This window comes from Numenius arquata, chromosome 11 (assembly GCF_964106895.1).
Source record: "Numenius arquata chromosome 11, bNumArq3.hap1.1, whole genome shotgun sequence".
Lineage (NCBI taxonomy): Eukaryota > Metazoa > Chordata > Aves > Charadriiformes > Scolopacidae > Numenius > Numenius arquata.
Window position 1 is genome coordinate 25,147,808 of NC_133586.1, and position 26,646 is coordinate 25,174,453.

At 59.3% G+C, this 26,646-nt stretch overlaps 4 protein-coding genes across 5 annotated transcripts; 3 read left to right on the plus strand and 1 right to left on the minus strand.

Annotated features, from left to right (window-relative positions):
* Positions 1-1,455: 1,455 nt before the first annotated feature.
* TMCO6 (transmembrane and coiled-coil domains 6) lies at positions 1,456-9,657 on the plus strand. The gene is made up of 12 exons (XM_074155824.1): positions 1,456-1,543; positions 2,157-2,278; positions 2,523-2,632; positions 2,787-2,970; positions 4,388-4,492; positions 5,137-5,222; positions 5,780-5,896; positions 6,950-7,061; positions 7,150-7,324; positions 7,449-7,543; positions 7,949-8,116; positions 9,109-9,657. Exons 1-12 carry the CDS (start codon positions 1,456-1,458, stop codon positions 9,274-9,276), a joined length of 1,530 nt encoding a protein of 509 aa, XP_074011925.1. The 3' UTR covers positions 9,277-9,657.
* On the minus strand, positions 9,581-10,890 carry NDUFA2 (NADH:ubiquinone oxidoreductase subunit A2). The gene is made up of 3 exons (XM_074155825.1): positions 10,760-10,890; positions 10,522-10,628; positions 9,581-9,775 (listed from the first exon to the last, which is right to left on the minus strand). Exons 1-3 carry the CDS (start codon positions 10,864-10,866, stop codon positions 9,684-9,686), a joined length of 306 nt encoding a protein of 101 aa, XP_074011926.1. The 5' UTR covers positions 10,867-10,890; the 3' UTR covers positions 9,581-9,683.
* Positions 10,891-11,011: 121 nt separating this feature from the next.
* Positions 11,012-21,068, plus strand: IK (IK cytokine). 2 transcript variants are annotated; one of them, XM_074156690.1, is made up of 20 exons: positions 11,012-11,085; positions 11,745-11,811; positions 12,678-12,770; positions 13,259-13,318; positions 13,869-14,036; positions 14,121-14,235; positions 14,457-14,527; positions 14,640-14,686; positions 14,953-15,116; positions 15,220-15,328; positions 15,765-15,804; positions 16,239-16,452; positions 16,763-16,781; positions 17,269-17,347; positions 17,610-17,690; positions 18,219-18,276; positions 19,237-19,325; positions 19,592-19,700; positions 20,370-20,404; positions 20,800-21,068. In XM_074156690.1, the coding sequence occupies exons 1-20, from the start codon at positions 11,070-11,072 to the stop codon at positions 20,825-20,827; spliced, it is 1,662 nt and encodes a 553-aa protein (XP_074012791.1). In that variant the 5' UTR covers positions 11,012-11,069; the 3' UTR covers positions 20,828-21,068. The 2 variants fall into 2 exon arrangements, with proteins under 2 accessions (XP_074012791.1, XP_074012790.1); XM_074156689.1 differs by lacking the exon at positions 16,763-16,781 and having other exon boundaries at positions 17,247-17,347.
* Positions 21,069-21,935: 867 nt separating this feature from the next.
* On the plus strand, positions 21,936-23,941 carry WDR55 (WD repeat domain 55). Its single transcript, XM_074156323.1, is given in 8 exon segments — positions 21,936-21,965; positions 21,967-22,166; positions 22,257-22,357; positions 22,432-22,519; positions 22,637-22,816; positions 22,923-23,022; positions 23,115-23,284; positions 23,629-23,941. Coding segments are annotated over 8 exon segments (1,182 nt in total).
* The last annotated feature ends 2,705 nt before the right edge of the window (positions 23,942-26,646 follow it).

Genomic DNA, 26,646 nt, shown 5'->3' on the forward strand with positions numbered 1-26,646 from the left:
TTGCCTCGGGCGACTCCTTGTGCAGAGGGGTTCAGCGATTCCATTGTTCCTCTTCTCTGTCCCCAGGTTACACCAAACTGCTGCTGTGTGCGCCGTGGAGAAGTCGCAGCCGCCTTTCCGAGTTCTCCTCGCTACTCCTTTTGGTGAGGTCAGCAGCTCTGACTGGGCCTGGTACCTTTTAATTGCTCATTCCTGGCCACCAGCGGCAAACGCCTTTCTGGGGAAAAATGAGCTGTTTTGTCTCCCCAGTGGCCAACCACACTCCGCTTCAAAGACGTGGTTTTGGAGACTTTCTTCTTTCCGTTGCCACCATGGAAGAGCCCAGGACACTGAGACCTGTCACGTCTCTGGTGAGCCTCTGGGCTTTTTTGGCTCCGGCAAACACGCAGCCCAGCCGTGAGTGTGGGCAGAAACCTTGCCTAAGCCCGGAGACCGGCTGGTTTGAGCCCTGTGAGGCTGTCACAGTTTGAAGAACCCACAACAATTCCCTGCTGTTTAGACAATTCCATCACCCCATGGCCCCTCCCCACCCGAGAAGGGGAATCAGGCAAAAATAAGGAAACACAAGGGTTGAACTATAAACAGATTTAATAGATTAAGACTAGATAATGAATAACACTAAAGATTGATCCTGATACCAATATAAACCACCCAAGGACTATCCCCAGCCCATTCCGCAGCAGAAGCCGTGCCCTCTCCGCAGGGACGGCTGATGTGGGACCCCACGAGCACTGAGGATTTGGGAAGAACGGAAGGGCTCAGGGCTCCGACATGGGGGCAAGGAGTTCTCAGGATCCCAGACATCAAGGGAGAGAGAACCTCCCCAGTAAACTTTCCAATTTATAACAAATGTGTTCATGGTATGAAATAACCCCGTTGGCAGCTTGGGTCAAGTGCCCGCGTCTCGCTCCTCCTCATCCCCACACCTGGGGAGCTGGAAACACAGAGACCTTGAAACCTGCACCCCAGAGCTGGCAATAAAGTAAGTATTTTCACTAATCCAGACACCAGAGTCTTCTAAAAGTGCACTTTTCCCCAACATTAGAAGAGATTTTATTCCTGCATGGCCCAAACCAGGACACGGGCTGGAGGAGCTCGTCCTCAGGCTGGTCCCGGCCCGTATCCCCCTGTTTGGGCCCTGTGCCCCGGGGCCGGCCATGATCCCTCCCGCGGCGGGGGTGCCCCGGCCCCGGCCCCGGCCCCGGCCCCGGGGAGGGCCCACCCCGGTCCTCCCGCGCTGGGGAGGCGGAGGGGTGCCCGGGCCTGGGCCCCCGGGGCTCCCCGGGCCGCGGGGCCGAGCCCCACGGGGGGGACACAGCCCTGACGAGGGTGGCCCGTCGCGTCCACCGGAGGCCGCGCCAGCACCCACCGCCGGGCCCGCCCTCCTCCCCGCGGCCCGCCCCGGCCCGCCCTCTCCGCTTCGTCCTCCTCCTTCTCCTCCTCTTCCCCGCCGCCATGTGGGGCCGGCGGCGGCGCTGGGCAGGGCCCGGTGCCGGCGGGGGCGCGGAGGAGCTGCGGGCCCGGCGGCGGGAGCAGGAGGCAGGTCCGCGACGGGGCCGCCCGGGACTGGGGGGGGTTTGTGGGCTCCCATCAGCTCTGGGTGTCGGTGCCGGGCCCCGGGGGGGGTTTGTGGGCCCCCCACCCCCCGGGGTGTCGGGGCCGCGGGTGGGAGCCCCGTGATGGCCATCTCTGCCCCGCGGTGGCCATCTCTGCCCCGCGGTGGCCATCTCTGCCCCGCAGCAGGACCCAAGGAGAGCTCCGGCCCTGCCCGGCTGCCTGTCCCCGGGGAGGGGAATGGCATCTGCGGGCTCCCAGCCTGCGCCGGGAAGCGTTTTACAGGCTAATTTTGTTGTTGTTGTTTTTTTTAATCCACGTGGCTTTTCAGCCCTGGATTCCCCAGTTGCCAACGGTTTGGGTTTTCCAAGGTCTCCCCTACATACAACCAGCCTTGGGTCCCTCCCAGCATGGCCACCATGGTCCTCACCCCTCTGTCCTGCCTTCGTGCCTGGCCTCAGTACGGTCACTGCCCCATGCTTTGTACCTCTCTGGCTCAAACAAGGTGGAACTGGCAGTTTCTCCCCATTAAAAGGCTCTTTGGTGGGGTGGAAAAGCATCTTGGCCCAGGCAGGTCGTAACAGGGACCGATCTGCTCGCAGCTCTCAGGAAAGCCCGGCGGCAGGAGCAGCTGGTCAGCAAGCGGCTTCTGCGGGAGGACACTGCGGAGCAGAGTGGACAGGATGGAGCAGAGACCCTGCCAGACCCTCTGTCGGAGGATGAGGTGAGGAGCGTGATGTTCTCCATGGTGATGGGGGTCCCTGAGGTCTTCCCAGCACGTGGAGGAGCTGGGGTGGAGGTGGATTTGGGAGTGTTTTCTGAGTTGCTGCCACAGACGGTGAGAAACAATGAGGTTCTTTGTGACCATGGGAACTTGCACCCTGGGTTTCTTTGCCTCCAGGATTAACAGGATGAAATTCTAACCCTGGCACTGCTTGAAATTCACCCATCTTTTAATTTTGTGATAGGTCCTTCAGCTGCTCAGAGGCATGCAGAGGGGTTCAGAGGACAGGAAAGGATCACTCAGCCGCCTCCGCTGGGCTTTGCAGAACAAGGAGACTCAGCAGAAGTTTGTCAGGTCAGCCCAGGTTTGGCACTGCCTGGCTGTTATCAAGGGCACATCCAGGGTGGTGCTGGTGTCCCCATTGTTGGGTGGGTGAGCTGGTGTGTGGCCGAGGGTGGGAAGGCAGGAAGTGACAGCACCCTTTGGTGCTGTCTGTGCATTCCACCAGGCTGGACGGCAGCATCCGAACACTCATCGGGCTCTTCACCAGCAGCCTGGCTGACATGCAGATGGAGGCGGCCCGCTGTCTCCACGAGCTCTCCCACTCCAGTGACCCTGCTGTGGCTGAGGCGTGTCTGCCAGTGACCTCCTATCTCCTCACCTACCTCTCAGGACACAGTGTAGAGTTCATGGTAAGATCCGTGCCTGGGTTTGCCAGGACTCTGGCACCCGATAATGCTTTGGTAGTGGCGGGTGTTAACCTCTTTTGGCCATCTTTAGCCTAACGGGTCACATGGGAGTGCTGGTGGGAAGGAGCCCTCTGGAAGTCTCCAACCTTCTTCCCCTTGGAGCAGGACTGTCCCCGGTGCTAGCCCAGGGCAACGAGGCTTTGTCTGGCCAAGTCTTGGAAATATGGAGATCCCCTTCACTGTCTCCCATCCCAACACCAAGAGGAGTTTGCTTCCATGGTGTTTGCACCTCCTGCCAGGTAGCTTCAGGCTTAAATGCTTCCAAGCCTCACCTCGAATAGGGAAATCCTCCTGCTGCAGCCCAGGACGCAGGGATTTGCCCCATTTGTAGTGTGTTCCTCCTCTTCAGCTCCAAGCCCCGTTTGGGGAAGCAGGGACTACATGCTGTGGCAGCGGGACTCTGTCATCAGACGTGTGGGGTGGCCTCTTGACGCAGGCTGGGCCTGGACAGGAGGTACCTTGGTGTCTGTGTGGCGGGCAAAGCAGAAATAATGGATGCAGCTCAGTTTAGGTGTTTTGAAGAAGTGAAAGAAATGAGCAGTGGCGGGCTGGGGTGCAGGGACAGCGACTTTATCAGCCCATCTTCATGCAACCAGCCAGGGAGGCTTTGCTCCAGGATGGAGGAGGAGCGGCTGCAGCTCCGAGCTGTGTAGTTTGATCTGGGCCAAGGAGCCAACAGTCAGAGTAGCTCTGGGATGGCCATGTGTTCACCACCTGCCCAGCAGCCCCCTGTGCTCCTCTGAGACGCAGATGGGATTGGGGACAGGATGGGGAGCAACCCCAGAGTGATGATGACATTTTAATGCAGCACACGGGCAGTCTCCAGGAGAATACTCTGGAATTAGAGGGGTCTCAGGGAAATGTCGTAGCAATAATTAAGAGCCTGAAAAGCCTCCAAAGTAGAACGGATCAGATCCCAACCCGAGCCAGGTAGAAAAGGGATAAATTGAAGCTGATACAGCTGGGAAACAGGGTAACTGGAGAGTCCAGCAGTATCCATCTGTGTGTATCCCTCCGAAGACAGCTTCTGCCCCGCTCAGGGGAAGTTCCATCTAAACACAAGGAGGAACTTCTTTACTTTGAGGGTGGCAGAGCCCTCGAACAGGCTGCCCAGAGAGGTGGTGGAGTCTCCTTCTCTGGGGATATTCAAAACCCACCTGGACACATTCCTGTCCAACCTGCTCTGGGTGACCCTGCTCTGGCAGGGGGTTGGACTGGGTGATCTCCAGAGGTCCCTTCCCACCTCTACCATTCCGTGATTCTGTGTGCTCCAGTCCTGGGGTGCAGGGACCTTGCCAGCTGCCCAGGGTCCCGCTGGGGAGGGCAGGGGAGGTGACCTGCAATCCTGGGTGTGTTTCAGGAGCTGTGTTTGTACACGCTGGGGAACCTTGTAGTGGAAAGTGAAGCTGTGAGGAAGCAACTTCTGCCTCAGGGCATCATTCCAGTGCTGGCGTCCTGCATCCAGGTGGGTGGAACAGTTCAGACATGCTCTTCCCCTGCTCTGCCCCATAAAGACTCCTTTTTCTCATGCCCTTTAGACACCAGCTGGCAGTACGGAGTTACCAGCCCTCCTTCCAGCAGTGCCATGGGCAGACACCCCTCTGCATGGGGCTGTTCCCTTGCAGGTGAAGGTCTTTTGTGGCCTTTCCTGCACTCCGTTCTCAGGGCTCAGGTCACCACCTTGTCCCCTTCTCCAGCGGGGTCTCTCATACCCATAACTGTGGCTCGCTGATAAACAGTCTCTTAACGCAGGGGGCTGCTTCTCCCCTCTGCACAGCGTGGGTCCAACGGGCAAATGAGGCCAGCACAGCGAGCGGGGCTGTCACGTGCAGATCTGAGTGCTCACAGCGGCACCACTGCTGTGTTTGGGCTCCTGGATCCCTACAGCTGCAGCCCGTGTGAGTCCAGGGAGGGGGCACAGCTCAGCTTTGGTGTCACTCCCGGTCCCCTGCTGAGCCCTGTCTTCCCCAGGCGCAGTGAGACTGCGCCGCTCAGCTGCTTGGTTTGGTGTTACAAAGGGGTATCATCCTCTCACCAGCACCGCAGTCGGCACCCCGGGACCCCCCTGGCTCTGTCAGGCAGGATTAGCTCCATTCTCTTTGATTGCAGTCCCCCCACGAAGCTGTGCTGGAAGGTCTGGGCTACGTCCTCTCGCAGCTGCTCCAAGCCAAGGAAGCCCCCACAGAGATCATGCCGTGAGTCCGAGTGTCTTCACCCAGCATCGGGACAGGCCCTGGGGCCCAGCGTGGTATTTGCGTGCCAGGGACAATGAGCCTTTCCCATCCTGGTGATATTAATAGTTCAGAGCAGAATCCTGCCAGAACTGTGGAGGTTTCGTGGCGGATAACGGCCTGACTCCTTTCCCTCCTCCTCATCTGAGCAGACAGCTGTGGTATTTTGGTAAAGGTCAGTGTCAAGCAGGGAAGGCTTGCAGGGAAATTCCAGCTGCATTCCTCCTGTGAAGGAAAAGATCAGCTTGACAGTCCCTGCCCCCAGTGCCAAAAATGGGATCCTGGCCAAGGTGTCCTGAGTGCCCCCAGTTCCTGCCACTGACAGGGAGAGCTTGTGCTGGGCTTTAGGGGTGCCTGAGGCTGCAGCCCTTTGGGAAGAGTCTCTTGCAGGTGTGTTTTTGGAGCATGTGGGAGGGGAGCAGCTCTCTGCTCGGTGGCCTGGGCTGGTGTCTCCCTCTGGGTTGTCTGTCCCGCTTTTGCTCTGGGCTGTACCTCCGTTAACTCTGCTCTTCTGCCCCCAGCTTGGTCCTGGACTCGGTTCTCCCCCAGCACATGCTCCGTCTGGTTTGCTCCGGCCTCAAGGCTGGGACAGGAGCAGCCGTGGAGTTTGCCTGGTGTCTCCACTACATCGTTTGTAGGTAAATGCGCTTTTCTCCTCATTTTGAGTTCACCAGGGGCAGCCAAACAGAGAGGCACGAAGGCTTAGGGTCCTGCGGGGGGACCTGGATTGCCTCCCCTTGGGAAAGCAATTTCCCTGCTGTCCTGGGCAGGTTTGGGTTGGAAGGGATGCTAAAGATCATCCAGTTCCACCCCCTGTCCTGGGCAGGGACACCTCCCACCAGACCAGGTTGCTCAAAGCCTTGAACCCCTCCAGGGATGGGGCAGCCACAGCTTCTCTGGGCAACCTGGGCCAGACTCTCACCACCCTCACAGCAAAGAATTTCTTCCCCAGATCCCATCTCAATCTCCCCTCTTTCAGTTTAAAACCGTTCCCCCTCGTCCTATGGCTCCCCTTCCTGATCAAGAGTCCCTTCCCAGCTTTCCTGGAGCCCCTTTAGGGACTGGAAGGGGCTCTAAGGTCTCCCCGGAGCCTTCTCTTCTCCAGGCTGAACCCCCCCCAACTCTCTCAGCCTGTCCTCACAGCAGGGGGGCTCCAGCCCTCCCAGCATCTCCGTGGCTCTCATATCCTATAAACATGCTGTTTACAGGATCACTGAATCCTTTACAGGGCAATACCAGGTGATAAACCTGAGGAGGCAGTTCCTAGTCCTCTGAAAACCCCTCAATACCCTCCCTATGTCTGGAGTTGTCCCTTGCACTCCCCAAGGCAAGCTCCCTGAATCCTCGCTCCCCTGGGGTTGGCCTGGTGTCACCGGCTGCTGCCTGCAATCTCCTGCCTTGGGGTGGCTGCTCCAGCGCCATCTCTTTTAGCAGCCCCAGCAGAAAGGAACATGCGGGTACGCCAAGAAGGATCAGGGCTGTTGTTTCCAGACCCGCACAGATAATTCCAGTGGATCCATTTTCCACGGGAAGTTAGTTTATAAGCTCAGAAACCAGTTGCTATTCAAACATGAAACAGGCCCTATGGTGGTTCAGGAAAGCGCTCTGAATTTCCAGGCCTCGTTGTTTGGTGAGGACTGCAGCGGGTTTTCCCTCTCGGAGTGTGACCACGCTGTCCCTTCCCTTTGCAGCCACACGGCCAATGCAGTGTTGCTGTCGCTGGGGGCCTTGCCCGCCCTCGCCTCGCTTTTCCTCGAAATGGCTTCTGAAATGCCCCAGGATGCTCCCGAGGGCCTGGAGCTGGTAAGATGCGGGCAGGGCGCTGGCTATCCTCGGCACTGCTGCGGGGACGGGGTCTGGCTGAAGGGTGTTTTGTGTCCCACCGTCACAGCTCGTCTGCCCGGTGCTGCGGTGTCTCAGCAACCTGCTGGCGGAGGAGACGGGCTGCCACCTCCAAGTCCAGGATGAGCGCCTGCTCATTGCTCTCTTCCTCATCCTGCAGTGCTTCCTCCAGCAGCACCCATTCATGGCACAGGAGTGTCTCTGGCTGCTCAACAACCTGACGGGTTAGTGTCCCCCGGGGCTGTCACCAAAGCCAGAGCTCCTGCCGGGACCTGCCTCGATTGCTGGTGGGTCTTGGATAGAGACCTCCCTCAGAAACCGTGATTTTAGTGATGGTTCCTATCCCAGCGGACAAGCCCTTCTTCTGCTCGGCTCTGCTCTCCCTGGACTTGCTGCCGGCCCTGCTGCAGCTCCTGCCCTGTTCCCAGATGGCCAGCGTGTTGGTGAGGCCTCGCCCGGTGCCCCGGGTGTGGGGAGGGGAAGCACTGGGCTTTCAGGAACATGAGTGTCACACGCGTGGTGCTCGAGTTGGAGGTCGGCTGAGGGCAGTAGCCACAGCTTGGCAGAAAGTCTCACGTGGTAGCATCACCGTGTGCCTCCCCTGAAGTCACTACATCTGTTTACCCTTGACAGAATCTGTTTGGCTTGGGAATGAACAGTGCCTTGGGGTGGGGATGGAGAAAGCTTTTAAAATTCAAATGAAAATAAAAATCCAGGCGGCTGGTGGGCATGTGGCTTTGGGGAAGCAGCTGGCAGGACTTCCAGGGAGGACACGGGGAGTACACTCTCTCTGCCTGTTAGGAATCCTGCCCACTAACGAAGCGTTTGTTGCTCACTCCTCTGCCCAGGTCCTGACGGTTCTGTGCAATATAGCGGAGAAGGGACCACCCTACTGCCAGCAGCTGCACCAGCAGCAGGCCCTGCCCCTGCTGCTGCCCACCCTCATCCTGCCCGACCCCCAGGTGGTGGGGCAGTGCCTGGAGCTGCTGCACCTCCTCTTCCTGCACTGCCCAGAGGTGAGACCCTGTCCCAGTATCAACCACAAAGTCATAAAACCCTGGGGCTTTACGGGGATGGGTATTATTAGATACTGCCTTCAGTCATGGCCACGCCAGCCCCCACTCCTCAATATCCTGACATGTGCCTAAAGGTGGGGGACATTTGTGTGATGCAGAGGGTGGAAGCCCTTCTTGTGTCCCTGGGGAGTTCCCTTTCACAGAATGGTCAGGGTTGGAAGGGACCTCTGGAGATCACCCAGTCCAACCCCCTGCCAGAGCAGGGTCACCCAGAGCAGGTTGCACAGGAACGTGTCCAGGTGGGCTTTGAATGTCTCCAGAGAAGGAGACTCCACCACCTCTCTGGGCAGCCTGTTCGAGGGCTCTGCCACCCTCACAGGAAAGAACTTCCTCCTTATGTTTAGTTGGAACTTCCCATGTTCAAGTTTGTGCCCACTTCCTCTTGTCCTGTCACTGGGCATCACTGAAAAAAGACCGACCTCATCCTCCTGACACCCACCCTTTAAGTATTTATAGGCGTTGATCAGATCCCCCCTCAGACTTCTCCTCTCCAGACTAAAAAGACCCAAGTCCCTCAGCCTTTCCTCCTAAGAGAGATGCTCCAGGCCCCTCGTCATCTCTTTAGCCCTTTGCTGTACCCTCTCCAGCAGTTCCCTGTCCTTCCCGAACCAGGGAGTCCAGAACTGGGCACATTCAACTTTTCATTGACAACGACTGTTTTTTGGGCAGGTTGTTTGTACCCCTTGAGATTGTTTTTGGGGAACACTTGATTCAGTTGTGCTTAACTTCAAGCTCTGTGCACCCCCAGCCAGTGACCAGCACAGCTGGATTTGCCTGGCTGGGGACTTCAGTGCCTGGCAGGGCTCTGAGGAATTCCTGCAGCCCCATTCTCAGGATGTGCAGCAGTGGCTCTGGGCAGACAGGACCAGGATCGGCTGTGGCAGCTCCTTGGGTGGCAGCCACCCAGCTGTCCCCCCTCTCCTCTCACACAGGCCACTGCTGACTTCCTCAGGCAAGGTGGGCACCGGGCCCTCGAGCAGCACCAGATCACCCCGGAGCTGCAGGAGCGGGTGCGAGCACTGCTGGACATGCTCGGGCAGCCCCTGGGAGCCACTGCCGCCTTCAGTCCCTGCCACCCCACATTGTCTGCCTTCTCCTGAGCCACCCCACCTCCCTTCCTTCTCCCTGCACTCCCAGGAGGAGAAAACCATTTGTTCACCCTGTGCCCTGCTTCCCCAAGGGCTGTAAGCACCAAGACGCTGGTCCTTGGCAAGATACGGCCATTCCCATCCTTGTCACCACCAGCAGGCCGCCCTGTGCCTCCCCAGAGCTCAGTGCAGGGGCAGAGCCCAGCTGCAAGACAGGCAGACAGGCTCTTGATGCCGGGGAGGTGGGGTATAACCCTGCTGGACCGGCCGTTCCCTCCAGCATCTCCTTTCAGCTTTAAACCCAACATGTGAAGCTCAGGATAAGCACTTTGCATTTATAAGATTGATAAGTTAGATACACGTTTTACATTAAAGATCATCAGTCAAGTCTTGAGCATGTGCATATTTACTGTCTGTCTTCACGCCTTGCTTTTCACAATGTTCTCCAAGGCCTTAGCCACTTCATCCACAGTGAGGTTGTTCAGCGGCATGCTCTTCTCCTTGCCAAACTCTGCAGGAAAGACAGAGGGTGAGCAGGGAGGCGGGTGCCTCGGTGCTTTTCTGGCACAAGGACAATCTGAAGTCCTGCTTTAGGTTTCCCAAGCACCGCTGGCATCCCAGGCTCCCAGCCCAGCCCAGGCTCCCATCACCACTGTTTCACACCTACCCTGGGGAGTCCCAGTGTCCCCAGGTTATCGTTTCCACCTTCTCTTTATTCTCAGCCTTTCCTTTGGAGAGAAGCCAGTGCAGCCTAACACGTTTCCTTGCCTCTTTTTGTTAACTTTTGCTGTGCAACAGCTGGGCAGAGGCCACCACCACCTCCCAAAGCAACCTGGTGGCTTTCAGTCTGCTCATGTCAAGATGCTCACCACCACTGCAGTAAAACAGCGCTGAAAGACTTGCTGTTCCTACAGCAGCCCCTACGCGGGGGTATATTTCCCTGGCACTATACGGGAAGGCCCTGCTGGCCCGTGTGCTCGCACTGAGAAACTTGTGCTTAAAGAATCTCTTTGAAAGGAAGTTTCTAAATTATTTTTGTCCAGCCCAGATGGCTTTAGGAAGAAAATAAAGCCTTTACAGAGGAGCTTTTCTGCCACAGGTCCCTTTTTTGTCCCTTAACTAACTGTAACCTTACTGTAAGGGACAAAGCATCCCTTACTGCAATCGCTGACACCCCCCTTGCTGCAGACCGGGGGGCTCTGGCGCTCTTTTCCAGCCGTCCGCCGGCAGTACCTCTCAGCGGGGATCCCCACTTACCGTACCGAGCCCAGAGCTTGGGCTGCACGCCGGAGCACTCGCGGATCAAGATGGGGAAGTCGGGATTCGCCTTCTTCAGGGTCACGTAGTGCTGCTCGATGAAGTCTCTGGGGAGGGAAAGAGGAACGGCGGACCCCTGGGGCTGAGCCCACCGGCACCGGGCAAGCCGGTGCCTCACTGCCCCCCAGCCGGCCCCGCGTGGCGGTCCCCGGCCCTGCGGCCCCCATTCCCCGCTCACCTAACGCCGCGGCTGCCGGGCGAGCGCTGGCACAGGTGGATGCGGAGCTCCCGCAGGCCGCGGCCTAGCCCGCCCCCGATGCCCCTCACGGCCGCCGCCGCCGCCATCTTCTCTCCGTTCCGGACAACAACACGGGGGCGTAGCTCCGGCGCCCGCCAATCGCGACGCCCCTCGGTGGTGGCGTCCGCCACTCGGAGCGCACTCCGGCCAGCGGGCAACCAATGCGGACGGGGGGCGGGCCGGCCTGCCGCGGGGTGTGCTGGGAAGGGGAGCGGCCGTGCCGGGCGGCGAAGGAGCGAAGCGGGGCGCGATGCCGGAGCGCGACAGTGAGTGGGGTGGGGGGACATGGGGCGCTGTGGGGCTCTGGGACACCCCAGGACACCCCGGGGGAGGGGGCATCTGGCCCCTGGGCGGGTGGTGCCGCGGCTGTCGGGGGAGCGGCCCGGTGGCGGGGGGCGGGTGTAGGCCCGCCCCGGGCTCGGGACAGCGTCTCCCCGGGAGAGGGCACGGGCACCCCCCGGCCTGCTGAGAGGAACAGCCCTCGGTGGGGAAGGTGACAGCCTTAGGAGTTTGCGGGGGGGCTCCCGAGCTGGGGCCTTTGGGGCCTAGGTGCTTGGAGGGGACGTGGGGACAAACCCGGGGAGGGGCGTCAGGCCTCAGCGCGGGGGCTGTGCCCTGGAGTGCGCTGTGGGAACGGACTGTAGGGCGTTTATGGGGATGAGGGGTGGCATGGGCAGTCCCAGAAGAGGAACCCGGGGCGGACGTGTCCCTGGGTGTGGGGACACCCCCGGGGGAGGCACTGGGACACCCCCCGGGACTGCACAGGGACACTCAGGTTGGGGGGTCGGCAGGGTCTGGTGGTGGGTGGTAACGCCAGGAGCCCTCCGTCCCTGCTGCTGCCACGCCAGGGTGCCAGTGGAGGAGGAGCAGGGTGGTGGTTGGCTGGAGTGGGGCTCTGAGCGCTCTCCTTCCTCCTCTCCTCCAGATGAACCGTTCTCCAACCCTCTGGCCCCTGATGGCCATGAAGTGGATGACTCGCACTCCTTCCACCAGTGAGTACAGTACTGGGACGGGACTGGGCTAGGACTATGGGACTGAATTCCCCCTTGGGAGGGTGGGAGTGATGAGTCTGATTCATGAGTGCCCCATATCCTGGGCTGCATCCCCAGCAGCCTGGCCAGCAGGGCGAGGGGGGAGATTCTTCCATTCCGCTCTGCTCTAGGGAGACACCCCTTCCCCCCAGTGCTGCCTCCAGCTCTCCAGCAACCAACATCAGAAGGACATGGACCCGTTGGAGCGGGGCCAGAGGAGGCCACGGAGATGCTGGGAGGGCTGGAGCCCCCCTGCTGTGAGGACAGGCTGAGAGAGTTGGGGGGGTTCAGCCTGGAGAAGAGAAGGCTTCGGGGAGACCTTAGAGCCCCTTCCAGTCCCTAAAGGGGCTCCAGGAAAGCTGGGGAGGGACTCTTGATCAGGGAGGGGAGCCATAGGATGAGGGGGAAGGGTTTGACACTGAAAGAGAGGAGATTGAGATGGGATCTGGGGAAGAAATTCTTTGCTGTGAGGATGGTGAGACCCTGGCTCAGGTTGCCCAGAGAAGCTGTGGCTGCCCCATCCCTGGAGGGGTTCAAGGCCAGGTTGGAGGGGGCTTTGAACAACCTGGTGTGGTGGGAGGTGTCCCTGCTCAGGGCAGGGGGTGGCACTGGGTGATCTTTAAGGTCCCTTCCAACCCAGACCACTCTGTGATTCATTCTATGATTTTCTGACTGGTGTGGTGCACCTTTTGGACTCCCTTAGCGGGGACCCTGTGTCCATCTCCATCACACAGGATGTGCTGGCAAACCCTCCTCCTTCTTGGAAGCTATCATGCTGCTGAAGCTCATGGAGAGGTGACATTTTCTGTTTCTACTCTTGCTTGCAGGTCGAAGCTGACCAATGAAGACTTCAGAAAGCTTCTCATGACCCCGCGGGCTGCGCCAACATCTGCGCCACCCTCCAAATCTCGCCACCATGAGTGAGTAGGACTCCGTTTCATGGGATTGCGGGATAAAGCCTGGCTACCTTCTCCTTGGGGCTCTGTTCCTGCCCGACTCTCTCCCCCTGCACTCTGCAGCAGAGTATTTAAAGGGGTTTTTGTTAACAAGTGTGCAGACAGGGTCTGAGGAGGCGGCCTTGGCCTTGCTTTGTACTCAGGTCTATGCAACCTGTACCCATGTGTGTTAACTGGAGAAACAGGTGAGTCAGGACTGTTTTAAATCACAGAGTGAGTCTTGTAAGGCTGTTAAGACACTTTGTGCAGGAGGCAGATTTAGGCTTTGTCCTGTGAAAGTCAGTGCTTTCCCCTCTCCCTGCTGACAGAGTGGACTGAGGGAGAAATGGGACTGTGCTGTTCCCATCTTTGAGCATCTCAGTGCCCTGCTGTGTCTGAGGGGCTGCTCTCTCTCGCTGCCCGTGTTTGTGTGGCTCTGCAGACTGAACGTGTGGTTTCTTGCCCTTCTCCAGGATGCCCCGGGAGTACAATGAAGATGAAGATCCAGCAGCTCGCAGAAGGAAGAAGAAAAGGTAAATTGGGAAAGCAATGCATCAGGGCTTTTCCTCATACATTGTGTCCCTCCCATGGAAGCAACTTCTGAGCTCTTGGGCTACCAAAAAGGGCCCTGAGTGGCCTGGGTTCTTTTGGGGCTTTGGCAGAGTGAGAAGAGCTCAGACCGAGTGACTGTCACTGCCTGTGGGAGCAGACTGGGGAGGACGGCAGCAGGATGGGGGCAAAGCTTCACCTCCAGCAGAAGCAGGGGAGGCTCTGTGGGTGTCTGGTGGAGCAGGGCAGTGGTGGGACATGTCATGTGGGGCACATCTGGGCAGCAGGACTGCACTTGACCTTTTCCCTTTGGGAAGGAAGACCGAACTCAGCTTTGGAGGCCCTCGATACAGCAGTTTCATCTCGTCTGTTGTCCTGCAGGCATGGTGTCCCCCATGGTGCTTTAGGCTGTTTTTTGGGGAAGGGGTTGGCAGCAGAACGGGCACATGTGGGGCCTTTGGGGACAGTTACCTAATGGGTACATCAAGAGTGTAAACACATCGCTGTAACACTGAGCTGTTTTTCCAACCCCAGCTATTATGCAAAGCTGCGCCAGCAGGAGATAGAGCGCGAGAGGGAGCTGGCTGAGAAGTACAGGGACCGAGCCAAGGAGAGGAGAGATGGTGTGAACAAGGACTACGAGGAAACTGAGCTCATCAGCACAACTGCCAACTACAGAGCTGTGGGGCCGACGGCAGAGGCGTACGTGAGCCTGTGGCATGGCCACATCTTGCCCGTCTGCTCCAGAGGGGCTGTCATGTAACCAGCTCCATTTTTATTGCACAGCGATAAGTCTGCTGCGGAGAAGAGGAGACAGTTGATCCAGGAGTCCAAGTTCTTGGGTGGTGACATGGAGCACACTCACTTGGTGAAGGGTCTGGACTTTGCGCTGTTGCAGAAGGTGAGCAGAGACATCACCACGCTGCTCTTCTGTCCTGTCTGCTCCCGCGGGCAGAGGGTAGTAGTTGCCACCTACAGGTGCTTCTGTCTTGACAGTGTGGATTTCTCTTTCTGGGAGAGATTTACAAAGGGTTGGGGAGCTGGTGGAAGTGGGCTTGCTGGTTCTGATGGGCAGCAGTGGCGTGGATTGGTCTGTAACGTGTGGATTTACTCCGTGTCCAGGTACGGGCTGAGATTGCCAGCAAGGAGAAGGAAGAGGAGGAAATGATGGAGAAGCCTCAGAAGGAAACTAAGTGAGTGGTTGAGGATTTTGCACTCCTGCGTGCAGCTGCCTCCCGGAGAGGAGGATGCAGAGGAGGCATACACTTACCATAATGCTTCTGTTTCTTCTCTGATTCTGTTCAGGAAAGATGAAGATCCTGAGAACAAAATTGAATTTAAGACCCGTCTGGGTAAGACTGTGTGGGTGTGGCTGTTCCCCACCTTGGGTTGTGCCGTGAGTGTGGGAGAAATCCCAGAGGGTGAATGGAGGAATGAAAACCTTTAGTCATTGGAGGGGGAGAGCCTGAGGTGTAGGTGCCCTGAACTTGAGGGCTGGCAGAAGGCATGTCTCTCGGGAGGTGATTCTGATGTTTCTGATAAACTAAATATGCTTTGTTATGGGTTTGTCTGTTGCTCTCCTAAGAGCAGCTCTCCCATGTGTTTCCTTCCCCTCCAGGTCGCAACATCTACCGCATTCTGTTCAAGAATAAGGCGTACGAGCGGAACGAGCTGTTCCTGCCGGGGAGGATGGCCTACGTGGTGGATCTGGACGATGAATATGCCGACACCGATATCCCAACCACGCTGATCCGCAGCAAGGCTGACTGCCCCACCATGGAGGTACCTGGCAAGCAGCCAGGTTACCTGACCACACTGGTCTGAACTGGCCAGAGCGGGGCTCTGATCGGAGAGTCATCCTCTTCCCTGGGGATTTCTCTTTCAGGCACAGACCACACTGACCACCAACGACATTGTCATCAGCAAACTGACGCAGATCCTCTCCTATCTCAGGCAAGGGACCCGCAACAAGAAGCTCAAGAAGAAAGACAAAGGTAGGAGCTGAAGGGGATCAAGTAGAAGGACTGAGTGCTGGAATCATATCCTGAGAGAAGGAGATGTGTTTGAGTTTGCTGCATTCCCCTGCACCGTGAGGCAGTGGGCTCTGGAGACAGTGATTTCCTGTAGCTCTCCAAGCACTGCGTCCTGAAGGCGGGCTATTCTCTGGTGGGACCGCAGCGGTGGCAGCTGAGAAATGACAGCTGTGAGGGTCACTCCTGCTGCTCTACTCTTCCTGCTTAAGGCCCAGTTCCTTGGGGAAACATCCCCTTTTGGGGAGGGACATAGTGGCTTCCTGAGGGGGCTAGATACATTGCGGTAACCACAGAGGAGGTCAGGAGGGCACCCTGCAGGTCACCACTTTGGGGACAGGGAAATAGGGCAGGTGGCAGAGGGGATGATGTGCCTCTCACCGTTCTTGTGTCCTTGCAGGGAAGCTGGATGAGAAGAAGCCCCCTGAAGCTGATATGAAGTAAGTGCCTCCCTGCCTACAGACTGGGGGCAGTCACAGCTCTCTGCCTTAAGAAATGTCTTTTTTGTCCCACTGGGTTTGGAGAGGGTTGGGTTTAGTGTTTCTCTTTGGTTGCAACTTCTCTTCGAGCTGCTTCTTTGGACCTGAGGTTTGTAGGAGAAGACAATTCGGAGGCAGGCTCTGTTTTATTTTTTTCATTTCAAGCTTGAGGCAGGGAAGGGACCTCTGCTGTCCTGGTCTACCAGAAGCAGGTCCAGGCAGCAGAAGAGAGCAGAAGTGAGGTGATACCTCTGACAGATGTAGAAGCCAGTTCTAGTTCTGTAGCTCTTGGTGTTAGTGTTCTGAGATCCTTTATTAGGCTCTGGTTCAAAGGGGGGCAGTTGTGGCCTCTTCTCTTGCACCACCCATAACTGTAGGCTCTTTTCCACTTCTAGCATCTTTGAAGACATTGGGGATTACGTGCCCTCCACTGCGAAGATCCCACGGGAGAAGGAGCGGGAGAGGTACCGTGAGAGAGAGCGGGACAGGGACCGGGACCGAGAACGTGACAGGGACCGGGAGCGAGAGAGGGACAGGGAGCGTGACCGGGAGCGGGAGGAGGAGAAGAAGAGGCACAGCTACTTTGAGAAGCCCAAGGCCGATGATGAGGTGAGCCTGGACTGTCCCACCTGATCTCTCCTGTGGGGTTGGTGTGGTCACCCTGGTGACTTTGTGTGTCTCTGGCTGTTCTCCCACACGTGTTCAGCTCTGGCTGAGCTCTCTCTGTCCAGCCAGGGCCCGGGTGGTGGCTGCATGCTTGTCCTCCCCTTCAGGCAGGACTAGCACAAGCCAGTAGCTCCTATGGTTCAGCTCTGTGCTTGCCACAGTCTTAAAGTGAAGCTGCAAGTCACGCAGCGCTGTCACTTGCCTGCTTTCAGCCATCCTGGGTGACACAGTATCTCTCTCTCTTTTTTTGCAGCCCACAGACATCGACAAAGGTGAGTCAGGTGGCATGGAGGCTTGAATGAGACTGGAGGTTTGAGGCCGTACAGGATTGTAGACCTGCAGGCTCTCTGGCCTGCATGAGTTCCCTGTTCTCCCAGAGGCCACTGAGACTGAGGGAGTTGCTTGCTGTGAGGGTTTTGGGGTGAAGAGTCTCGTGCCTGCCAGCCCGAGTTGAGTGTGTGTGCAGATCCTTCCCTGGCAGCAAACCAGCTCAACCAGCCTTGTGTTGGCTGTAAACTGTGAGGAATTCAGGGTCTCCTAAGATCAGCCCTGCCCCATCTGTGCTTGACCTGGTTTCCTTCTCCTCGGCGTTCCCCTGGCTCCTCCTCTTCTACCTCCCATGACGCGTGTCCTTCTGCCTGTGACCCCATCCCAGTGAACTGGTTGTGCAGACTTGAGGGGGGTCTCTGCCCAGCCCCACCTGCGTTGCAGTGAGCTCTTCCTCCCCCAAAACTCAGCCTGCTGCTCTCTCTGCCCCAGGACCCGGCTCAGCCAAGGAGCTCATCAAGTCCATCAATGAGAAGTTTGCTGGAGCTGCTGGCTGGGAAGGAGCAGAGTCATATCCTTTAGTGTCTGTGCCAGCCTGGCTTCCTGGGCTTCCCTTGTGGGCAGGCCTGTGTGGTTGCCCTTCCTCGCCTGGGAAGGCTCTTCCTCCCATAGTTGAGAAATTCCACCAAAACTGTGCTGCTTGTATGACAAACGTAAGCTCTGCTGCCCCCGCTTGGGTGGTGTTAGGGCAGGAGATGGCTCTCTGGCTGGCTCCGAGGGCTCAGCCTGTAGCTGTAAGGCTGCGCGATGTTGCTTTCCTTGACTCTTGTCACATTGAAGAAGCCAGAAGACAAGAAGCAGCTGGGGGACTTCTTCGGCATGTCCAACAGCTACGCCGAGTGCTACCCTGCTACGTAAGGGAGCAGCAAGGGGCTGGGAGCAGGGGGTGCCGAGGGGCTGCTCCTGTCTTGCTGGGTGGAGGGGGCCTGGCTTTGTCTGGGGTTGCAGCCTGCTGTTAAACTGCCCCGAGTCCTTGACTCTGGCAGACCTGGCCTTTTCTGACCTGGTCTCTGCTGTAAATGTCTGCCTGGGGTCTGCTGCCCCTCGCTGCCAGGGAGCGCTGGGGTGGCTGAGGGTCTGCTGGGTTCCCTGGAAATGCATGTGCTTGTAGAGCTGCAAGCACAGAGCGGTCCCTCAGCAGATGAGGAACAGCTTTCAGCTGCAGAGTCATCCTAGCAGCGTTGGCAATCTTGGATGCCCTTGTGGTACAGCTCACCTGCAGCTGGAGGAACTTCTTCTGGTCCAGGAACTGTGTTTGGTCTGAGGCCACCAGAGATGGCTTCCACCAGCTCACAGCTCCTAAGCGTTGGAGCCCAGCTCCAAGGTCCAGGTCCATGTCCCAGGTACCCACTCTGAGCTCTTTCCCCACTTTTCTGTTACAGAATGGATGATATGGCTGTGGACAGTGATGAAGAGGTGGACTACAGCAAAATGGACCAGGTACACCATCACCAGCTTTTAGGACCAGTGAACGAGGCACCAGTGCAGGCTGAGAGGATGCCACTGGGGAGAAGCAGAAGGGATGAATGCTCTGGAGCTGGGTGTTGAATGTGTTTTGGGGTTTGCTGAACCACCGTGTGCCTGGGTCTGGGTGGGATCTATTGTCCCAGGGATCAAACGTGTGATTCTCAAGGTGATGGGGAGGTGTCTCAACTCCCTCTTCCATGGAATCTCCTGTTTGGGGCTTCTTGAGGAGGGAAGACTCTGCTCTCATGAGACCCCACCTGGAGTACTGCATCCAGCTCTGGAGTCTTCAGCACAGGAAGGATGTGGACCTGTTGGAGTGGGGCCAGAGGAGGCCACGGAGATGCTGGGAGAGCTGCAGCCCCTCTGCTGTGAGGACAGGCTGAGAGAGTTGGGGGGGTTCGGCCTGGAGAAGAGAAGGCTCCGGGGAGACCTTAGAGCCCCTTCCAGTCCCTAAAGGGGCTCCAGGAAAGCTGGGGAGGGACTCTTGATCAGGGAGGGGAGCCACAGGATGAGGGGGAAGGGTTTGACACTGAAAGAGGGGAGATTGAGATGAGATCTGGGGAAGAAATTCTTTGCTGTGAGGGTGGTGAGACCCTGGCCCAGGTTGCCCAGAGAAGCTGTGGCTGCCCCATCCCTGGAGGGGTTCAAGGCCAGGTTGGAGGGGGCTTTGAGCAACCTGGTGTGGTGGGAGGTGTCCCTGCCCAGGGCAGGGGGTTGGAACTCGCTGATCTTTAAGGTCCCTTCCAACTCTAACCATTCTATGATCCTGTGATTCTATTCTACAGTCTCGGAGCCAAGGCCAGACTGGGTCCACAGGCCTGTTGAACTGGGGCTGATGGGAGGCTGAGGTGTTGCCCGGGCACATGGGGCTGCCTGAGAAGCCCCTGGCCAGTGGCAGCTGAGGAGCTGTGCTGAGTCCTTCTTTCGCTGCAGGGTAACAAGAAGGGACCTCTGGGCCGCTGGGACTTTGATACCCAGGAGGAGTACAGCGAATACATGAACAACAAAGAGGCCCTGCCCAAGTGAGTGTGGTCTCTGTGAAGGGCTGGGTGAGGTTTTGGGGTGGGAGTGGAAGTGCTGGCCCAAACCCGGCTCCTGGGGGAGCTTAAAGAAGGAGCTGTGGGTCCTGGCTCTGGTGGCTTGTCTTTGCTCTTAGTGTTGCTCCTGAGGACTTCTGCGCAGCCGCTGCTTCCAGGGTCTCTGGGTTGTGGCCCTGTGGCTGGGGCAGATGTGTCCGGTCCCCTATGGAGCCCCCGCGAGCGCTGAGCTCTGTCTCCTCCTTCTCCAGGGCAGCTTTCCAGTACGGGATCAAGATGTCTGAGGGACGCAAAACCCGTCGCTTCAAGGAGACGAATGACAAGGCAGAGCTGGACCGGCAGTGGAAGAAGATCAGCGCGGTGAGTGCCCAATGCTGGGGCGTTATCTGTTCAGGCCACCAGCTGCCGGAGCAGCCCAGGAGAGCTTCCACCGGGTCCTACCCTCCCTGTCCTGGGCACGGCTCTGTGTTCCAGGACATGTCCTGGCAGCCAGGCACTGCCAGTGGTGTGTGTAGCTTCTCTAGAAGCTGAATTTGCTCCTTATGAGAGCGTCAGCCAAATATTTGGGGCTTCAGGACCACAGAGGCACCTGGAGCTGTGTCCCTGAGAGCAGTCCTGACCGAGGGCTCTTTACCTCAGGCTCTGCAGCAGATGAACGTGTCCAAAACCAGCAGCTCTGAGCCATCCAAAGGGGCTTGGAGGGGACAAGGCATGTTGAGCAGCTCCCTGGTTTCTAACCGGCAGAGCTGGGGCTTGTCATGGTAGGGTGAGCTGGCCATGAGCACCCCAACAGTATGGGGGTACTAGGGGAAGGTGAGAACAGGTGGTCTTTGATGGCCAGAATGGAGCAAAGGGGGAACAGGCCCAGCTTCTCCAGGCCTTGGGCAACTTGTGGACCACTTTAGCTCACCTCTGCTCGCTCTGGCCTGGCTACAGTTCTCCCTAGGTGTATCTTGCACCCTACAACCCTTCTGCGGGTGCAGGCAGCAGCTCCCCCGAGGGTAACGGGACTTTGTGCTTTCTCTGCAGATCATCGAGAAGAGGAAGAAGTTGGAGGCTGATGGGTTAGTAAAGATGTCTCTGCTCTTCAGTGCTGGGGCCTGGCTGTCTCCTGCCACTTCTCCAGGGGCTGCAGTGGGCAGGAACCTCCCTACTGGCTCTTGGTGGCAGGGCTGGAAGGAGAGAGGACGTTTGGCCGCCATGAAGGTGCTCCTGCCCTTCTCAACCCAGCAGGACCTGCAGGACACCCCTCCCCTGGGCCATGGGTGCTGGGCCTACCCTTGGCCCGTGCTGGGGCTCCTCCTTGACCAGCCCTTTCTGCCCCATCCCGCTAGGAGCCCCGAGGAGCTGTGGGGCCTCCCTCACTGTTCCGTGGGGTAAAACCATGGACCTGGGTGGGTGAGGGACGGAGCTGTCTGCCCCCCACCCTTACCTCCTCCTGCCCCTCTGTCTCTTCCAGCGTTGAGGTGAAACGGCCCAAGTACTGATGCCTCCAGTGTCTTCTCCTCCAGCTCCCACAACCCCGGCCTGCAGGACCTGCCCGGAGCTTGCTCGTGTCCTCTCCTTGCCCTCCCCCAAGCCGTCCACTTCCTGCTGGGGGCCGGGCAGCTTTGTTCCCGCCCCCCGGCCTCACGCTCTGGGCCTGTGCTGAGCCCCCCCCCCCCGTGTTTGCTGTACAGCCTGTGACGTGTAAATGTTGTAGTTGTAATAAAACTGCATTAAATTTGCATCAACGCCTGTTTGTGGGGCAGAGAGAAGGGGCCCGGGCTGGGCTGGGATCAGCGTGGGGGGCCAGGGCTCCTTCTCCCACCCACCAGGCCTGCGGGGCCCTCACAGGGCCAGCCCTAGCCAAGGATGGCTACTGTGGGAACCTTTTGGCGTTAGGGGGCAGCAGCCCCTGTCAAACCCTGAATAAAATTAGCAAATAAACCTATTTTGGGGAAATAATCCCAGCTGAGCAACCTAGGGGTGAGGAAGAAAGGGGGCCTGTGTGTGGGCAACCCAGAGTGTGGGAATGGCCCCGATTCTGCTGAGCGTGGCATGGAAGGTGGCCAGGCACAGCGGGGTTGCGGTTGCCCGGCACCCGGCAAAGCTCATCACGGGGGGGTGCGGGGTCGGCAGGGGGCTGGAACAGCCCCTCTGGGCAAGCCCAGGGAGGGTGTGGGTGGCCCCTGAGGGCCTCGGATTGCCCTGCCAGCCCCAGCCCTTGTAAGGGACCAAAGTGACGCCTGGTCCCTGGCCACCCAGCTCTCCCGGGGCGCGGGGGAGGAGGCCACGGTGCGAATTAGGGGGCCGGGGGGCTCCTGCTGCCCAAGGGCTGAAAAGTAGGAAAAAAAAAGTAGGCAGAAAAGCGGGAAAAAAGCAGGTGGGCGGGGGCGCCCCGGCAAAATGAGCCAGGGGTGCCCGCGGGATCGAACCCCTAACGGGGCGCGACACAAACACATTGTGAAAGACCGAAGTAACCGCTGGGCTATAGCCGGCCCACGGGCACCCCCCTCACCGCGCGCCACTGGAGGATCGCGCCGGGGCATGCAAATGAGGAGGGCGGTGCTATGCAAATGATACCCCCGCGCCTGCGCACGGCGCGGAGCCGCCATGGCGGCCCCGGGGGAGGTGAGCGGGCGGTGGGGGCAGCGCGGCCCCGGCCCTACCGGCCCCACCGCCCCCCGGCCCCACCGCCCCGCTCTCCCCCGCCTAGGGCTGCTCGGAGCCGCGGCTGCGGGACACCCCCGAGGACATCTGCTTCGAGGCGACGCCCAACGCCATCGCCCTGCACCCGGCCCGGCCGCTGCTGGCGGCGGGGGACGTGGACGGCGATGTCTACCTGTGAGTTGTGGGGGGGCCGCGGGGCGGGGGGGGGGGTCCCGGGGCACCGGCTGCCCGGGGACCACGGCCAGCCCGCCCCGCTGCCGGCAGGTACTCGTACTCCTGCACCGAGGGGGAGAATCGGCAGCTCTGGTCCTCGGGACATCACCTCAAGTCGTGCCGGGACGTGGCCTTCTCCCAGGACGGGCGGAGTGAGTGCTGGGGGGGCCCGGGGGGGGGCGACCGGGGGCCGCCGGGGCTGGGGGCGCTGAGGCGGCTCCTCCAGAGCTCTTCACCGTGTCCAAGGATAAGTCCGTCCACGTCTTGACGGTGGAGGAGGGACGGCTGGAGACCCGCTTCCCCAAGGCCCACGGGTAGGTCTGCGCGGGTGGCGCGTCCCCGGCAGCGTCCCCTTCCCTCCCTGCCGGGCCCGGAGCAGCGTCCCCGACGTGAGCCGTGACCGCGCCGGCGTGGGGCTGGGGTCTCCGCAGCTCGGCCCTCAACTGCTTGCAGCCCATTGACAACCACGTCTTCGCCACGGGCGACGACGACGGGGGGCTGAAGGTGTGGGACATGCGCAAGGGGGACGCCGTCCTGGAGGCCCGTCAGCAGGAGGAGTACATCAGCGCCATGGCCGTGGATGGGAACAGGAAGATCCTTCTGACCGCCAGGTACCGGGGGGGGCTCTGTGGCGCCGGGCCTCCCCCCTGCCCACGGAGGGAGCTGGGGGAAGTGCCATGTCCCATGCTCTCCATGTGTCCCCTCCACCTCCTGCAGCGGCGATGGCACCCTGGGCGTCTTCAACGTGAAGAGGCGGCGCTTTGAGCTGCTCTCGGAGCCGCAGAATGGGGACCTGACGTCTGTGGTGCTGCTGAAGGTTGGTGCTGGGCCCCGCCACGGAGCAGGGTCCTGGATCCCCCTCCACGTTTCTTGTTCTGCATCTGCCTTACTCTCCTCCATCTTGCCCAGAGGGGGAAGAAAGTGGCGTGTGGCTCCAGCGAAGGCACCATCTATCTCTTCAACTGGGACGGCTTCGGGGCCGCCAGCGACCGCTTCGCTCTGAGGGCAGACTCCGTTGACTGCATGGTCCCCGTCACAGACAACATTGTTTGCGTGGGGTCCCTGGATGGAGTCATCAGGTCAGGGGCACCAAGTGGGGTGGGACAGGATGGAACGGGGTGGGATGAGGTAGGATGGGGTGGGGTGAGACGGGATGGGGTGGGACGGGACAGGATCAGATGGGATGAGTTGGGGTGGGATGAGGTGGTGTGGGATGGGATGGGGTGAGGTAGGGTGAGATGGGATGGGACAGGATGAGATGAGTTAGGGTGGGACGGAACAGGATGGGATGAGATGGGGAGAGTGTGGGACATGATCAGCCTTGGTTAGAAGCAACGGGAGGGAGGGCATGCCAAGCTTGTGCTGGGCTCGTGGTGGCCCAGGGCTCTGCCTCCCTGCAAGGTCCTGATGGGGTGTCCCCCAGGGCAGTGAACGTCCTTCCGAACCGGGTGCTGGGCTGCATTGGGCAGCATCTGGGGGAGCCCATCGAGCAGCTGGCGGTGGCCCCGGGGGGGCAGCTCCTGGCCAGCTGTGGCCATGACCAGAAGGTGAAGTTCTGGGACATCTCAGCCCTGGGAGGGATGGTGGTGGACGACTATCGGAAGAAGAAGAAGAAGGGGGTGCCGCTGCCAGCCCTCAGCAGCAAGGCAGTGGGCAACGGGGCTGATTTCTTCGCTGACCTGCGGGATGAGGCTGAGGCGGAGGCAGCGGGTAGCGACAGCAACGATAGTGACTGAGGGGTGCCCCCAGGGTGGAGGAGAGGTCGGGGATGGTGTGGCTGAGGGTCCCTGTGGGGGGATGGGGTGTCTGAGATGGAGGGACCTGGCGATGGGGTGTCCTGGGATAGGGGGGGGTTCTTGTTGGGGAGGACTTGGGTGGGGGACCCTGGTGATGGGGGTGTCACGACTGAGTGTCCCTGGGTGGTGGTGGTGGGGTGTCAAGGGATAGGGGGATGTGGATGGGGAGGGGGTGGCACTGAGATGGGGGAAGTCCCTGGTTGGGGGTGGAGGGCAGAGATGGGAGGAGGTGGCTGAGGGTCCCTGGTGAAGGAATTTGGGGTGGAGGGGATGATGACTGAGGATCCCTGGTGGATTGGGGGGACAGACTGAGATGGGGGGACAGACATGGCTGGGGGTCCCTGGTAGATGGAGGGGGGGGGGCTGAGAGGCATCCCTGGTTGGGGGCAGAAGGGGCAGAGATGGCTGGGGGTCCCTGGTGGAGGGGTTTTGGGGGGAATGATAATGGAGGATCCCTGGTGGATGAGAAGCAGGGGATCCCTGAGATGGGGGGGGTGTCCCTGGTTCGAGGAAGAGGGGGGGCTGGGCAGAGATGTGGGGGACATGGCTGGGGGTCCATGGTGGAGGTGGTTGGGGGAGTGATGACTGAGGATCCCTCGTGGATGGGGTGGGGCATAGCTGGGGGCCCCCGGTTGCAATGCAGCCCTGGCGGGGGTGGAATGGGGTTTGCTGGTGTGTTTGGAGGTCCTGGGACTGGGGAGGAGAGGGAGGGGGTATCATGGGGTCCTGCATGGGCCAAGGGGCCTGTCCCTTTCCTGGGGCCCTGCCTGGCTGTGCTGTGCCTGCAATGCAGGTGTATTAATTAAATTAAGACATCGACTCTATTAACAATAAACCCAGTGCCTTTCAGTTCCCAGTGCCTTGTGCCCATGGTTTGTCTCACCCCACGGCCCCTGTCTGTGGGGCTGGGGACAGCAGGGATGGAGGGGTGGCTCTGGGGACAGCATCCAGTGTTGTGGCAGGGGATGTCACAGAATGGTCGGGGTTGGCAGGGAGCTCTGAAGACCTTCCAATCCAACCCCCTGCCAGAGAAGGGTCACCCAGCGCAGGTTTGAATCTCTCCAGAGAAGGAGACTCCTCACTGTCTCTGGACAGCCTGTTACAGGGCTCTGCCACCCTCACAGGAAAGAAGTTCTTCCTCATGCTGTGATAGAATTTCCCGTGTCCCAGTTTGTGCCCGTTGCCCCTTGTCCTTTCCCCGGGTACCACTGAGAAGAGTCTGGCCCCATCTTCTTGCCACCCGCCCTTTAGCTATTGCTCAGCATCAATGAGATCCCCCCTCAGTCTGCTCTTCTCCAGCTGAACAGCCCCAGGTCCCTCAGCCTTTCCTCAGCAGAGAGATGCTCCAGTCCCTCATCATCTTCGTAGCCTTTGCTGTACCCTCTCCAGCAGTTCCCTGTCCTTCTGGAACTGGGGGGCCCAGAACTGGTCCCAGTGCTCCAGATGGGGCCTCCCCAGGGCAGAGCAGAGGGGGAGGATGACCTCCCTCCCCCCGCTGGCCATGCTCTTTTGAATGCTTCCCAGGAGACCATTGGCCTTTTTGGCCACAAGAGCGCAAGAAGGCTCTTGGATTGCCGGGTGGCAGAGCAGTGGGTCCAAGCCGGTTCCTGCTGGGCAGGGTGACTGGCTGCCCTGGCTGGATGCAGTTCTGTCCCCACACCTACCAGCTGCTCCACATGTCACCTCTGATGGGCCGGATGTGCCCAGCTGTTGAGCATCTCCAGATAAGCAAGGCTCTGGGTGCAGCAAGGGGGTCACTACCAGCAGCCAGCTCTCCTTCCCTTGCAGCCCGGCCCCGGGTGACACCAACCTTCTTCTTGACCCAGCAAGGGCCATGTGGTTGACCAACTTGGAGAAGAGCACGGTGCTGGTGAAAGCAGCTGTGAGCATCCAGCAGTTCTTCAACGCCAACACCGAGTCCAACTTGTCCTTGTGCCGTCAGGAGGCAGGGACCCTGGGACACCATGGGGTAGGGGGTGGCAGGGGGTGGCCCACATATCACTGGCAGCTGATGGGCAGCATGGACCAGGAGAAGGGCATGTGGGGCTGCAGCATCACATGCCATCTTGTGCCATCCACATCCTGTTGAGGTCCTGGCCAAGACCATGGCCACCTCCAACCTGAGGACCCCTGACTGTGTCCTCCTTGGTGGCAATGAGATGCCATTGAAACCTTCAGCAGCACCTATCTGCACTGGGTACCCAAAGCAGGGTCTTCAGGGCTCTCCAAGCTGGTATATGCCTCCAGCTGGCACAGGAGATGTGGCTGAAGGTCTCGCACACTGCCTTTGCCCAGCCTGCCATCATGTTCCTGGCTCGGAGGATCAGCAGCACCAAGCCCATCAGCACCCTAGGTGAGGTGACCAGGGCCAACGTGGAGGAAGCAGCCCATACCATTGGCACAGACCAGAGCATCAGCAAACACTTCCTCAAGGACAGGGTGGGTGGGTAGATCCTGCACCCTCTGAACCCATCAGTGAGCTGTGCTCAGGCTGTCCTTGCTGGTCTACTGGGGGAAGCACAAGGAAGGCCTCTGGTCCTCACCAGCATCCAGGCTGGGACACCATTTAGCCTGGTGAGATCATTTGCATGACCAACCTAGTGGCCTCCTATGATGAAGTGACTACATCAGTGGGCAAGGGAAGA